Source organism: Carlito syrichta, unplaced genomic scaffold, assembly GCF_000164805.1.
Source record: "Carlito syrichta isolate Samal-C Ts95f unplaced genomic scaffold, Tarsius_syrichta-2.0.1 Scaffold302555, whole genome shotgun sequence".
Lineage (NCBI taxonomy): Eukaryota > Metazoa > Chordata > Mammalia > Primates > Tarsiidae > Carlito > Carlito syrichta.
Genome location: NW_007246651.1, coordinates 1 through 16,006, shown reverse-complemented (window position 1 = coordinate 16,006; position 16,006 = coordinate 1). Strand labels below are relative to the sequence as shown.

At 43.7% G+C, this 16,006-nt stretch overlaps 1 protein-coding gene across 1 annotated transcript in view; it reads right to left on the bottom strand.

Annotated features, from left to right (window-relative positions):
- KIAA1549 (KIAA1549 ortholog) overlaps positions 1-12,295 on the bottom strand; it is a gene marked incomplete at its 5' end in the record, with an annotated part of 41,956 nt that extends 29,661 nt beyond the window's left edge. The window contains 4 exons of the mRNA XM_021711745.1: positions 2,880-3,197; positions 9,136-9,289; positions 10,395-10,618; positions 12,090-12,295. Coding sequence (XP_021567420.1) covers positions 2,880-3,197; positions 9,136-9,289; positions 10,395-10,618; positions 12,090-12,295 — 902 coding nt within the window. The remainder of the gene's footprint in view (positions 1-2,879; positions 3,198-9,135; positions 9,290-10,394; positions 10,619-12,089) is intronic.
- Between the last annotated feature and the right edge of the window lie 3,711 nt (positions 12,296-16,006).

The following is a 16,006-nucleotide window of genomic DNA, read 5'->3' as shown; positions in this document are numbered from 1 at the left end:
GTTTTTGTTATTGTGAACAATGCTGCAATAGACATGCATGTGCAGATATCTTTTTCATAGAGTGATCTGAGTTCCTCCTCAGCTTTCATCTGAGGTTAAATTTGTACCAAAATTCTTCTGAGTACTCTAACTGATGCTCCATGAATTATGTAATTTCCACCGACTATTGGGAAAGGAACTATATTACTTGGCTCAGGCTGTCATAGTAAAATACCTTAAAATGGGTGGCTTAAAACAACAGAAATTGTTGGAAGCTTGGTCCCAGCAGGATTCAGTTTCAGGTAAGGGTCTTCTTCTTGGAGTGCAAATAGTCACCTTGTCACTTGTGTCTACAAGACACAGAGAGAGCTCTGCTGTTTCTTCCTTGTCCCATAAGGGCAACAGTTCTATCAGATCAGGACTCCATCATTATAGCCTCATTTAACCTTAATCTCCTCCTTAAAGGCCCTATCTCCAATACAGTTACATGAAAGGCTATGGCTTCAACATCTGAATTTGGAGGGAGGGACATAGTTCAGTTCACAGTAAGAACTTTTTCCCCTGCCCTGTGTGAGTTCTGAGAATTGTTTCCACTACTCTTTTTGAGTGTTTCTTTCCCCAGTCTTGGGTAGTTTCCTCATACCCTTAAGATGATCAGTAACTCAATCAAAGATTCTCAGAAGTTCCCTAGAATTCCTTTTCAAAGCATCTTTCTGTTCTCTGCAACTCTAGGTGCCTTTTCCTCCCAAATCCCCAACTCCATTTTTTCAACTAGGAGTGACCACCAAGCTCTGCCTGGGACTCCCTGCCTGCAGTCCTACTCCCTGATCTGTGACTAGAAACTCTACAGATATATTAAGACGATGTATAAGTTCATGGCGTTCATGTTTGGCATCGCAACAATTCAGCATAGGGAGTTTGTTTATTGTTTGTCATTTGGAGTAACAATGTGCTTGTGAATATGCCTTGCATTTTGGAGATTCAAAGAAACTGCTATTTGTGGGCTAAAAGAAATGGAGTATCAAGTGGAAAAAATGAACACTTCTGACATATTCTTCTGTTTACATTTAACTGAGGAATAAAGGCAGCAGAGGCGGCTCCAGACACCTGTGCTGTGGATGGGGAGAATGCCACTGGGGAAAGCATGGCAAGAAAATGGGTTTGTCATTTCAAAGAGGGCCGCTTTGATCTGAGTAATTCTCAGAAGACCATCAGGCTCAGGAAGACCATCATGGTTCAGGAAGACCATCAGGCTCTGATAAAGACGGTTCAAATGCTTTAAATGATGATCCATGTCAGGCGACCTGAGAATTGGCAAACGGAATGAGCCGTGTCAGCCATCGTGTGACATTTATATTCCACGGGCAAATGAAAAATGCTATGAACTTATACATCAACCCAATAAGCTGGGGGCAACTGTAGAATTAAACTCACTTCTCACTGATACGTGCCCTTTGTTTCCTAAAGTCCAATGTTATGAAAACCCATATATTCTGTTCTGCTTTTCCTGTTGTTTCTGAAAGGAAGGTAAAACTTAGACTCTGTTTCTCCATCTTATCCGGAAGATGAAGTCTGTCTGTCTTTAGTTTCTGTGTCTCTGCTGCACTTCCCATTACCTGAAACAGTCTTCTTCAGCTGACCACTGATTATCCTCTAGACTGCCACTTAGATGTCATTTTATCCAGAAAATCTTTCCCAAACACCCCAATGTTCAGCAAGGTACGCCCCCCCATAGCATCTACCGTGCTGCACTGGAATTACTGTTTTGATTGTCCACATATTCCCCAGCGGAATGTAAGAACTAAAGAACAGGGTCCTACATTGTACATCACTCTATCCCCGACACTTAGCAGAGTACTGAAATTCAGCAGGTGCTTCATAAATATATTTGAATGAATAAGCAAATGAAAAAAGCTTAAAGTGACCAGATAACCATTATGGCCACATTTATTTTATCACCAGGTTTTATCAACCACTGTCAGAAAGATTATAAACCACCAGTAGTAAATTTGAAGTAGTTTATATTTATTTTTGAAACAAGCTATATTTTAATATTAACACAATAAGGATTAGATTGAATAGCATTTTCCATCCGCATAGTTGTGGCTACACCTCCCACACCTTGAAGGAAACAATCTATGGCTAAAGGCCTACTTTGAAAAGTCAAACCAATTTCATAGATGAAAATTCCTTTAACATGTCAACTACCCCAATTTCACTTTCATAAAGGTAACAAAGTCACGCTGTATAAACACTCCCTGACTTCTCTCCAGAGTCAAATATTTCAGTCCAATCATTCCATCTGAAATTAGCAGAAAATAGTATTAGCGTTACTTCCTTAAGTTTTGCTTCTTCTCCATGTCTCAAGAAGGTAAACTGGAAAGGACTGACCGAACATGAAAAACAAACAGGATACCAAAGGCAGGTAACACATCAACTCCCAACATAGAAAGCTGACTTTTGAAAACGGCACACCCTGCCTACTGGAGGACTAGCTGCCTACAATCCCAGAACCTCAGGGGCCTCCCCAGTCCCAAAAGGCCAGACTAAAAAGTAACTTATACGGGTGCATTCTAAACTGCACCTTTTATGGAGACATCAATGAGCACTTGTTCTGATAGTTATCCCCCTCCAACTCATGACACTGTGAGGAACCCAGGAAGATGTTTCCAAAAACCCTGTCCATTCCTCAACAAAGTCAATATTAGGCCTGCATAAAAGGACATTTCCGAAGTTAAGAATTAATTTAGCAGACGAGAATAAAAACTGAGGCCCATCATCCAAGCTTTCACTCTTATCAAATGCAATCAAAGTTTAGTGGGGAGCCTGAAAGTGATGCAGTCATGAAACACAATTCCAACACCTTGTCCAGCAGAGAATTCTAGAAGGCTAGTACTTACGCTGCATGGGTTGCTGGCCGTCTGGGCTGGGCTGTAGAAGGACCCCCACTGGGTGGCTCGCCTGTCTTCCCGGGATGGGGTGCTGTTCACAGGCAAGCCAGGTGGGACCCCGGGGCCGGCACCTGTGGCATTGGCAGGCTGGCTGCTGGGGGCCACAAGGGCAAAGGCGTCATCTAGGAGGGAGTGCATGGTCTGGCGTGCCTCCTCGATGGACGGCTGGGGCGGGATGTACTGGGAGGCTGGGAAAGGCAGGCCTGGATATCTCCCCAGCTCCACTGAGGATGGCGTCTGCACATCTGCTGGGAGGTCAGGATCCGACTGCAACAGGGAAAGTAGCAAAGGAAAGAGGAATCAAGCATGAGCTTTTGTGGCAACCCCAAACAATTTTCCTGACATCGAGGAAAAGGCTTATTTAATAGAGGAATGTGCATTACACTTCATGGTGGGAAGCTTAACTCAGGAAGAAAAGGAAAAAAAATGGTAATATTCAACAATCTTTTTTTTTCCTTCAGGAAAAACTCAACTATCTAAAATGCATCTTCAGTACCTGGAAGTAAATATTTTACTGAAAGCTTCTAAGCAGCCAAAAAAACATGTTCCAAAACGTATATGCTAAAAAAAAACCTAGTCAACTTTCCATAGACTTAGAAACCGAAAAGTAAGCAGTCTACAGACTATTAACAGTCTATAAACCATTTGTCTACAAAACAGAGGTATCTCTGGATAACATGGGTCATTAAGAAAGGTTTAAATTATGCTCTATACCCACTGTTTAAGAGGCAGGAATACAAGTAATTTTTTAAAACATCATATTTCCTGATGTTAGAAGAAATAGCCCTATATATTCCTAAAAGAAGCCAAAGTCACTGCCATACTAAAACTATGTGTGTGTTTGTACAATCATTAATACCTTTAATACCTATTTTTTAATGTTTAATTTTTAATTTTTTTGAGTCAGAGTGTCACTCTGTTGCCCAGGCTGGAGCGCAGTGGCACACACTAAACATGCTGGGCTCAGGCAATCCTTTCACCTCAACCTTCCAAGTAGCTGGAACCACAGGCATGCGCCACCACGCTTGGCTGATTTATTTATTTATTGTAGAGATGAAGTCTCGCCATGTTGCTCAGGCTGGTCTCAAACCCCTGAGCTCAGGCAATCTTCTCACCTCTGTCTCCTACAGTGCTGGGATTACAGGTGTGAGCCACTGCGTCTGGCTATAATACCTATTTAACAACTATTTACAGTAGTGAGTAGTGACGATTATTCAGAAACCATTTGTCTACGAAACAGAGGTATCTCTGGATAACATGGGTCATTAAGAAAGGTTTAAATTACGCTCTATACCCACTGTTTAAGAGGTAGGAATACAAGTAATTTTTTAAAACATCATATTTCCTGATGTTAGGAGCAAAATGCTATCATAATATACATGAGAAAAACTGTAAGAGACAAAACAGGGAACCAACAGAAGGGTCCTTTCTGGTCTCAGGGGCTCCACAGGCCCGAGAATCATGCAGCAGACACACTGAGAAGAGAAGAGGTTCTACCCAAGGGGCTGGGGAGCCTGCACTGCAAGGAAGGACGGATGCCTCCTATCTGGAATGCTCTTCTCACCAGGAGTCCACACAGCTCAGGTGGTGGGACCACCCCCTCAAGGGGTCAAGAAAGACATTCCCATATCCCTCTGGATGCGTGAGTTCATTACAAAGAAAAACTCTATCCCACCGACACATCCTGAATCTCAGCGGCCTGTCCAGAAAATGCTTTCTCATGATCAAAGTCTGCCCAATGGACACTCAGTGGACGGCAGAAGCTGCTTAACTCCAAACTGAGAAGAAACACACTACAAAAGGGCAAGCCCACAGCAGCCAACGGGCTTGTTCTGCTTGGCCTACAGAATCTTTTTTACAATAGATACACAATATTTGAAAAATCTGAAAAGTTCCTATGAACACTCAGATTTCTGGATTCTCCTGGCAGAAACGGAAGTTCTGGCATGACTGACCACCCACTCCACACAAAAACAACCAGCTTCTGTTGAGCAGCGACCTCCCTTTTGGGATGGGGCAGGTGCCCTTGTCTCCAGGACAGTTCCCACCATGACCCCCCCTAACACTCATCACACACTTATCTTGCAAGCCTGTTTCTGCAAAACTGCAGTACTCCAGAAGAGGTTCTACTAAGTAACATTAGGCATCCAGGAATCCTAATCACCCAAAGAGGACTTCCAATGGGACCTTGGAAGGAATCTGCGTGCCCCCGCTTCCTTGTGAAGTGGAGAAAGGTTCACAGTCCTGCCTTCTCTAATTCTCGATTTTCAGTAGTGTGTCACCAACCCATAATTCACTGGCAGGAAGAAGGGAAAGCACGTCAGCAAGAACACCCTGCTGGTAAGTAAGAGGGTTTCTCTGAAGACACAAACAATGCTCTGAGCAATGACCGTGTAACTGTATTGCAGGGAAGCAAGGTGGTGTGGGTCCATTATGAACTGCAAGTACAAACAGAAATTCAACAGGGGTGGGTTAAGGCTCCCAATATACTTGAGGAGAGTATCCCAGAGCTGTTGCCAACTGCCAGTTTCTTCCATAGTGGTCGTAATTTTAGAGAAGGTTTAACTCTTATAGCAGGAGAGATCTGCTATAGATGGGAAGGTGGCTATAGATAGAAGATGGTTCTTGGATTCCCACTGGTCCCGTGAATCCCTCCAAGAAGGCTAAGGCTAGAGCCAGGACGTCGGAACTTCCTGTCTTCATCTCCTTGTTGACCCCTCCTTTTGCAGGTTAGAACCTGCAGGCCAAGAAAAGTTCTTATTTTCCACATCCCAACATCTAGCACAATGTTTCACATATAGATAGCACCTAATAAATGAAGAACAGGTCTACAGAAGTTAAGCTTTACCCGGGATTCCTGAGTTGGAAACTGAATTTCATTCTCCTGAATCCCAGTCTGGTAATTCTATTATTATTCTTTAAATTTGTTTTTTATTTTTATTTTTGTAGATTTAGGGGTACGGGTTTTTTACATGGATATGCTGTGTAATGGTGGGCTTCTAGTGTGCCTATCACCCAAACACTGCACGTAACAGATAATTTTTCAACCCTCATCCCCACCCCGTTCTTCCCCCTTTTGGAGTCCCCAGAGCCTGCTACTTCTCTCTGTCTGTATGTCCGTGTGAACCCACTGTTTAGCTCCCACTTGTTTTTGTTTTTGTTTTTGAGGTGGAGTCTCACTCTGCCACATAAACTAGAATGCAGTGGCATGCTCACAGTCACTGCAGTCTCGACCTGCTGGGTTCAGGCGATCCTTCTGCCTTCCAAGTAGCTGAAACTACAGGCATGCACCACCATGCCTGGCTAATTTTTTGATTTATTGTAGAGATGAGGTCTCACTGAGTTGCCCAGGCCGGTCTTGAACCCATGGGCTGAGGTAATCCTCTTACCTTGGCCTCCCAAAATGCTGGGATTATAGGGTGAGCCACCAAGCCCAGCCAGCTCCCACTTGTGAGAACATGCAAAGTTTGACTTTGTTCCCTTTGTACAGATACACATTCATCTATCATTCTTCAGAAATACACCTGAACCTTTTTACCCTTAGTCATCAAAATGATGTATTTGAGTGCCTATTTTGCAATCCTTTGTGGTTATTATAAGACAGTGGCCACATACTCTGGGCTGTCCAGGACAACCTGTTGTCCCATTATAGCAATTGATAGTGTCCCTTATACTTTCAGAAGTGTCTGATTTGGATGGCAAATTATATCAGGGGCTGACAAACTTTTCTTTTAAAGGGCCAGATAGTGAATATTTTAGGTTTTGCAAGTCATACAGTCTCTGTCACAACTACTCAGCTCTGTCTTGCAGCATAAACAGTTATAGATAACATGGCAATAAGTGGATGTGGCTGTGTGAAAATAAAACCTTATTTACAAAAACAGGCAGCTAGCTAGATATCTGCTGATGCCTGAGTTATAACAGTAACCCTGGTTACAAGGAACCAAGAAATGTTTCTCTTGGCCTTATGAGAACAGAGCCCTCAAGGAGAAGATATTTTGAAGGAAAAATGGAAAATTCAAGGTAATTCCACAAACATGTAGTACAGCCCTAATATAGCACTGAAGATGAAAATTCACCTAATAAAAAGTGAGTTCTGAGAGTACATGTTTCAGAATTGTTAGGGAGAAAACGTAAACAGTAAGCTCATCTGAGGAATACTTTCATTTTAGGGAATCTTTGAAAAAAGGAGTCATTGAAGACAGGCAAATCTCTGAGGTGGTGATCTCCAGGAAGTGGCTTCTTCCCACCCATTGAAGGAAGAATCTCTGTACTTTCTGCTGAGGATAAAAGGAAGAAAAAAAGATGGTGCAAGCCATCATGAAAGAAGTATGATTTAGGGTCATCCACGTAGGCGAATGAAGTAGCAAGAAGAAAACAGGTTGCTCCCCACATAAAACTCAAAATGGTACCGAATGACAGAACTCAGGTGCCATTAGCCAGAGAAGGGAGGGCACAAGAAGACTCCCCTGGACTACTTGGAGAGAATGAGACCAGGCTGGCTAGGAGAGTGAAGGCAGAAGAAGGAATACTGCCTCTCCTCCTAGTCATTCGTTCCACTCCACAGGAAGTCCCTGTTTCAGACAGACAAAAGCTCCAGGTGCCTATCCTGGGGACCCAAGGGGACAGCCCATCCCTGATCAAGCCAAACACCACAGACACTCAAATGCCCTTCCAACAGCCCAACGCAGCACAAGAGCACCATCTACTGTAAGAACTGCCGGTGACAGTTCTTCTCTGAGGCGCACAGGAACTGTTAGTCTAAGTTGTAGATCTTCCAGCTCTCTGAAATCGCATCAGTCCTTGTGAGTAGATCACGGTCAGTCAGTCTTTAGGACACTAGAAACACAGTAAATTCTCAAGGAGAAATCTGGTTCTTTCAAGTGTTCATGATTCAGTTATATTTGAGCCCCACATGAATATGGTGTCCAGCACATTTGTGTAATTATATTTGGTATCTTTCAGTGTTAGTTATTTGTATGATTTAGGAGGAAAACACAAACCTCACATAAGAAAGCGCTATCTAAAGAGATCGTGCACATCACAAATTCCTTCTCCGAGATGTGTTGTGTGCTGATGTCCCTCTAATCAAGGACGGCTCTCTGAATTTGTCTGCAGAAAGGAGGAAGGGCCTTGTGCAACAAGGCAGGGCTGCTCCCTGGCACAGAACTTTAAGGGGTTTCTGTGTCTCCCCAGTGCCACCAACATTAGCTGTATCTGACCCTCACTCTCTGTCTTGAGGTAACTTTGTCTGCATTTGTCCTAGCCCCTCAGTGAGGCTGGCTCTTTCTTCCCTGCTCATTGGGATCTGTGTGTGTACCTGTCCTAATGCTATCAGTGTCTGCCTTTAACACTTCCAACAACTCTGTGTGGCCCCTTTCAATGTGGAAAAAAATGATTAATTCCTTATTTCTTGATTTCCACTCAGCTCTTTCTCCCATAAAAATAAAATATATATGTATTAGCAAATATACTATCTCCTCAGCACTCTGGAGGAAGGGGAGGGAACAAATCCTCAATACCCCTCCCATCATCAAGAAATCCAAACAGCCCTCTGACTAGGGGGAAGAAAAAATCTTCTGGGCCAGGTGCAGTGTCTCACACCTCTAATCCCAGCACTTTGGGAGGCTGAGGTGGGTGAACTGCTTGAGCCCAGGAGTTCGAGACCAGCCTGGGCAACAGAGTGAGACCTCATCATTACAAAACACTAAAAAAATTAACTGGACATGGTGGTGGAGGACTGTAGTCCCCGCTATTCGGGATGCTGAGGTGGAATGTTTGCCTGAGCACAGGAAGTCGAGAATGCCATAGTCGTCGTGATCATGCCATTGCACTTCAGCCTAGGTGACAGAGTGAGACTACACCTCAAAACAAACAAACTAATAAAAAACCTTCTGGACATTTCTATTTTCTAGTTAACCTCAAGAAGTTCCCATTCTGAAGCCTGAGAGAACAGGGCTTACATATAGAAAAAAACATAGCATGTGTTTCCAGAAGTAGCACCAGCAGTCCTGTGGTGGTTGGTATGACTCAAGTCTCCCCTCAGCAGGAGGTCCTTCACCCCCTACAACACGCTCTACAACCGTCTGGCCTTGGAGCATCAGCCATAAGCACCAATACCAAATAGGGCAGCAGTCCCTCTGCTCTGGCCTCTCCCATTAACACACTGTCCTGAGAGCCACCCCACCCCAACTCCCTGACACACCGGGCAGCCCATGTAGGCAGAGTTGTGGACACCGGGAGGCCTTTTGTAAGTGCCGTCACTGTCTGTGGTGATAAGTCTGTCCTTTTCAGCATCGGGAGGGTAGCCGTTGACCTGGTGTTTCCGGCGTGGCTTAGGAGAACGTTTTATCCGTGAACTGCCAGGAGAAAAAGAAATTATCTGTGTGGGAGAGAAACCTCTTGCCACCAGCTTCTAAAGTAAAGCTAAGTATTTTCTGAGTACCTAGGAGGTACTGGCCACTATACTAAATACCCCATGGGATATGAACAATATTTAAGACACAGTCTCTGCTCTAAGGAAGCTTGGAACCTACCCAGACAGACTAGTATTGACTCTTGTGAAGCAAGAGATGTTAGTACAAGGCATCTCTAAACATGACATTATACAACTATGGACATGTTCAAAAAAGGGAGAAGTCAGTGTGAGCCACCAGCACTGAAGTTGGCTCCACAGGGCCTGACGTGGGTCCTGAAGAGTGAGAGGGCTTGGAGCATGGAGAGATGTGGCAAGTGGATGTGTGGGTTGAGCACAAGCATGTTAGGGTCAGAGATGGGGATGCGGGTGAATGCTTGGGGTGTGGTGAGACAACCACCCCCGGGGTGGCAGTTCTGACTATGTGGACTTGTGGAAAGGAGCTGGAGCAAGGGGCACGGGCTTCTCGTGGCCAGCCACAAAAGACATCTCAGGTTTACGGCAGGGAAAGACATACATGAGGGCAGTGTGTGGAGAAGCTGCATGCACACTGGGGCGGGAACTGGGAGGTTGGTCAGGTAAGACTTCGCAGGCGACTGTGAGAAAACACGTGATGGGTCCACAGGGCACCAGCCTGGGTGATGCCCAGAAGATGAAAATATATTGGAGGTGATGGAACGGAGGTGAGAAAGAGGCAAGGGAGCTACAGAGAAGCTGGCTGGAGAAGGATGGGATACACACAGTCTCAGACAAGCTGGATTAGAGGAGGCAGATCAAATCCACAGCAAACGTGCTGAGGCAAGTAGGGGAGCTGAGGGGGTGCAGCACACCTCGACATCAAGGAGACCGAAGGGAGGATTGAGGTCCGCCAGGGCCTGCACAGCCTGTCTGTGCACAAACCTCTTCGAACGCTTTCAATGACTTTCATGTGAAAACAGGCAGGACCTTTTGCCACAGTCCCCACAACAGCAGATGGGACTCAGCTGTGCTCCTGTGACCTGTGATGTACCCGTGCCCTCCCCACTGTCCCCCACAGTGCCCCGGCCCACCTCTTCCTGGGCTCTATGAACACTGAGGGCACACTGGCCGTGGGGTCCAGGATCTTGTCAATCTGCATCTGTGCCCTGCGGTACACCCGGTGTCGCTCCTTGGTGTCGCCTGAAGACAGATCGTCCACCACTGGGAACTCATAGTGCCCACGGCGCTTGGCCCGCAGACGGATCTTGTTTCGATGGTGCTCGATCTCAGACTTGTGCCGCAGCGCTGTCTGAATCTGAGACAGGGTGACAGGAGAGGAACGACAGCATGCCTGTCCTCAGAGTTGCTAGGACACATGCTCAGCAGAGCCTTCTGGGATGCCTTTCTGCAGCGTTCCTCTATCCCACCCTTAACTGGCTGTCTGTGGGCCCCTCGGGGGTAACATGAGCTCCAGAGAGAAACAGAGACTTTGACAAGCTGTAGTTCCAAACACTGTGTGGCACACTGGAGTGGGGAAGTCTTGTCACTATCCTCCAAAGCAGGGGGAAAAAAATATCACAAAAACCTTGGGAACTGGCTAGTGACAGCTTTAAGGACACAGCTGTCTGATAATCAGATATAATATGCCCCGAGAAAAGAATAAACATTTTCAGCTAGGTGTGGTGGCTCACACCTGTAATCCCAGCACTTTGGGAGTCTGAGGCAGTAGGATGGCTTGAGGCCAGGAGTTTGAGATCAGCTTGGGCAATAAAGCAAGAACTAGTCTCTACAAAAAAAAAAAAGAAAGAAAGAAAGAAAAATGAGCAGGATGTGGTGGCATATATGCCTATAGTCCCAGCTACTAGGGAGGCTGAGGCAGGAGGATCACATAAGCCAAGGAGGTAGAGGCTGCAGTGAGCCATAATCAATCATGCCACTGCTTTCCAGCATGGGTGACAGAATGAAACCCTCAACTCAAAAAATAAATAAACATTTTTCCATACCCAATAATATCACTCCTTTAGAGATTTTTAAAGTAAGACAGACAGATGCAAAGAAGCAGTTTGCAATTTGCAGGATACCCACTTCCTGATAGCTACTTCCAGTTACTGAAACAAGTTTCCCAACACCAAATCTTCCCCCAAGAATGGCATCCACAGAGATGGAGACATACCACTGCTGGTCACATGGGACCTGGATTGGGTCTTAAGGAGCAAGGAGAATCAGAACAGGAGCCAAAGCAGGTTTTTTAAGGGATGAGCCCCCAGTTTGCTACTTCGACACTTTTTTGCATTTCTGTCAACACGCCTAACAGTGTCCTTGAACAGCACCTGATCTAAAACAAAACATGTGTAATTTTTTTTTTTTTTTTTTTAGTTGGAGTCACTCTGTCGCCCAGACTGGAGTACAGTGGCTGCTCCCGGCCACCGCAGCCTTGACCTGCTGGGCTCCGGCGATCCTTCCGCCTCAGCCTTCCAAGTAGCTGGAACTACAGGCGTGCGCTACCACGCCCGGCTAATTTTTTGATTTTTATTGTAGAGATGAGGTCTCACCAAGTCAAACCCGCGGGCTCAGGCAATCCACTCACTTTGGCCTACCAAAGTGCAGGATTACAGGCTGAGCCACCGAGACCAGCCATGTGTAATGTTTTAAATGAAGAGCCTTGTCAGTCGTTCATGCCTTTGGTCACCGCTTGATGTGGTATCTTTCACTCATTTCCAAGAACTGCCCAAATCAGAATGTGAGTTTTTAAATTAACATACTCTTTTAAAAATAAAAACAAATACCTCTTTGTTGATTTTGTTGGTTTCTGCCACTCGGTCAGCTGGTGAGGGGCGCTGAGCTGGGGGTGCTGGGATTGGCTGCATGGCGATTAGTTGGATCCTACTGGGGACCCGCCGACTGGCTTCTGAGGGGCGGGAAATCCTGTCCACATGCTCGAAGATGGAGGCTGATGAATGCTGCTCATGCCCTGAACTGGGTGGCGGTGGCCCTAGAACAGAAGGAAAAGCAAACATATATATACACACACACATACATATATACGTGCAGGTAAAGTAATAGCAAATAATCAAAATTATGGATTATTCCCTTAAGACTTCTCAGATAGGCTCCTGACCAGAAATACATCCCCGCTCCAGTGGCCAAGTCCTTGCAATTTCACTGTTTCAGCTTAAATGATCTAGGTTAAACACTGTCTCTTCCAGCTTCATTAAACTTACAGATGCTCTGAAAAAAGATGTAAGGAAATCATCATGACACCCTGGGTCAAAAATCTCACTGTTTTGTCTAAATGTGGTTCAAAATCTTTAGTAAGAAAAGGAAAAGGACAGAAGAATCTGAAGTTGCTTGTAGTCAACAGGCAATTACCAGAATTTTAGAAAAAACATTCACAACAGCCCTGAACCTCCACTGTCATCTGGAAGGGAGGGTGCTATAGTGACATAAATGTAGTTGGCAGGACAGGGCTATACTATTGAAAAAACAGAAAACAAAGGGACTGTGGACATGTAGGCATGAACTAGCTAATAACAACCCTTCTGGATTTTCAGTTCTAACTTGGAAAGAAAACAAAGTTGAAAACACATGAGAAGAAAAAGTTTTGGCCTGTAGGAAATCAGTTCCCACTTTAAAAAGAGATGAAGGGAACATGCAAAAGTGGTTGAGGATACATTTTATGTTATATATATTTTTTACCATAATAATTTAAAAAAATAATCAGGCCTGTAAAAAAGAAATTCAAATGTGTAGAAAAAAGACAGAAAATATTTTAAAATGTTAACAGAGACTACAAGTTGGTACAAGAAGTGATTTTCTCCAATGTTTTGTATTTTCTATAGTGAGGATTTTCTCTGAGTGCAACTTTTATAGTAGAAATAATCCCAATAAACTGTAATTTTAAAAAAAGAGAGAGGAGAGGAGAGAGACGAGAGGCGAGGCAAGAGAGAAAGAGAGAGAACGAGAGAGAGAGAGAGAGAGAGAGAGGCTAAGCAGATGGAAAGAACTAGTCAGTTAGTTGTATTAAGAAGAACAACTGACACTCTCTGTCTAATCAGTCACAGCACAACCCCGCAGTGCTGCTTTCAGCAGGCTAACAGGAGTGAGAACATGCAGAATATGGTTTTAAGCAAAGCCTAAGGAGTGAACCCTCAGGCATAAGTAAAAAATATAGAGGTTTCTCCTCAGTGTAAAAAAATAAAGAGTTGTGCAAAGCCGTTAAGAAACAGTAGCTGGTATTTCACGTAAGGAATGCACATCAGTGGTATGTAGGTCTTTGTACTTTCTCTCTATTTGAACTTTCTTCATTTGTTATCCCAAGCAATTAGGTATGATTCGCATGGCCCTGAATGAATGTCCCTCTGCAGGGAGGCACAGTTGTCTGGATTCCAGCTGAGCCCAGCTTGCATTCCCTGGCCTAGACTTGGAAGGAGCCTGGTGAGGTGTGCAAGCACAGCCAGTACTACCATCCACAGGGCAACAAAACCATTCGTAATGCCAGCAGGCTGGCCTTTGCTAACCCAGACTTACAAAGTAGCAGCAAATGTCATGGAGAAAGGCAACCCATTAAATTACTGATAATTAAAGGTGACATCACTTTCCTCCAGGGTGGTAGAGTGCTCTGAGTGGCTAGGAGATAAAGGTGACAGAGGAAAAAAAACTCCTCCTCACCAAATCCTGCCTGTTCACATCCTGGGCCCACCTCCTCCCCTCTGTGGTCACAGATCCTGCCTTTCTCATTCACCAACTACAACCAGAGAGGCCAGGGCTGCACAGGCCTGGGGCCTCTCTGAGATGGGAGGGGTTTAAGTAGAGGAGAGGAAAGGAGTGCAAAAAATCCTCAAGCTTCCACACCGCCTGGAACCCAGCCCTGTAAAATGACTGGGTTTAAAAAATGTGTTATGTATATATATATTGTCGCTGTTGTTTGCTAGTATTGCACATTTTAAAAAGCTATCTGGATAACAATGACCAATGGGAAGTACAGTGAACACATGGAGACGAATGCTGCATGAATCCTGCCTTAAGGTGGGTAGGAACTTCAAGTTAAAACACCTTTCTTTTCAAATAGTATTTTTAAAAAGCCATGACAGAAACTACACCATAGAGTCAAGATATCTATTGTACATCATGATAACTATAATTAATAACAATATATTTGAAAGTAGCTAAGAGAGATTTTAAGCATTCTCACCACAAAAAATATGTAAGGTAAGCATATGTTAAATAGTTTTATTTAGCCATTCTACAATGCATACATATATCAAAACATTACTATTTAGCCATAAAAAGAACAAAATCCTGTCATTTGCAGAAATATGGATGAGCTTGGAGGAAACTGAGTTAAGTGAAATAAGCCAAGCACCGAAAGATAAACACTGCATTGTTCTTACTCATATGTGGAAGCCAAAAAAATGGATTTCATAGAAGTAGAGAGTAGAACAGTGGTTACCCAGAGACTGGGAAGAATAGGAGGGGGGGACCAAAGGTTAACTAACAAGTGCCAAAGTACAGCCAGATAGGAGGAATGCATTCTGCCATTCTATCGCATTCTAGGGTAAACTACAACAATCTTTTTCAAATAGCTAGAAGAGCAGATTCTGAATGTTCCCAACACAAAAAAATAATGAATGTTTGAGGTGATATATATGTTAATTACCCTGATTTGATCATTACATGCTATATGCATGTACTGAAAATCACTGTATCCCATAAATATGTATGATTATGTGTCCATTAAAAAATAAAAGCAAAAAACGCATCATGTTGTATGCCATAGATATATATTATTTTTATCTATATCAGTTAAAATAAAAATTTTCAAAAGAAGAAAAAAATAAATTTCTGCTGTTTCACCAAAAAAAGAATTGTGTACTATAGGATTATGTCAACAAAGCAGAATAACAGAGAAAAGGTCAGTTTGAATTACTGACATGCTAAAACATCAGGACATTTAAAAATAATTATTATTTCATTATCCCTAAGTAAATATAGTCAAGTGCATCTTTGCTAATGTGTGCAATCCATGTTAACATCTTAGGAGACAGTGACCACATTTATCCCATCTTCATTATATGCCCAGCACCTAATACATCAAGGTACTTAGTAAGCATCTGTGGAATGGATGACTCAATGACTATTGTCACTCAACTATGCCTATAGAATTTCACCTCAAAGAGGCCTCTGGGAATCTGCCTTAATGAAAAGGTAAGAATTAGATTACACGATCTCAATCATTTTAAAAATGGCTACTCCAAAGTTACTTGAAAAACTTTGATGTTATATGTAGTCAATCTTGTTAAAACTACTAGTTTGCTTGGCAAACTCTTTAGCACATGCAAAAGTAAATGTCAGCTTAGTTCCCACATGAAATTCTAGAATTTGAAATTTGTGGAATTCAAATGAATGAAATTCTAACTCCTTAAAAAATCACACACCTGTACACATAGAACCTCAAGAGAGGATTTAAAAATGCTCAGTATTTTGCAATTCTTACCTACTTGGTACATTCCTGATGATAAAAAGGAGAGAAAGAGGCTGGGCTCATTGGCTCAGGCTGTAATCCCAATATTTTGGGAGGCCAAGGCGAGTGCATTGCCTGAGTTCGCAGGTTCAAGACCAGCCCGGGCAACTTGGCGAGACCTTGTCTCTACAATAAATAAAAAATTAGCCAGGTGTGGTAGCGCACACCTGTAGTTCCAGCTAC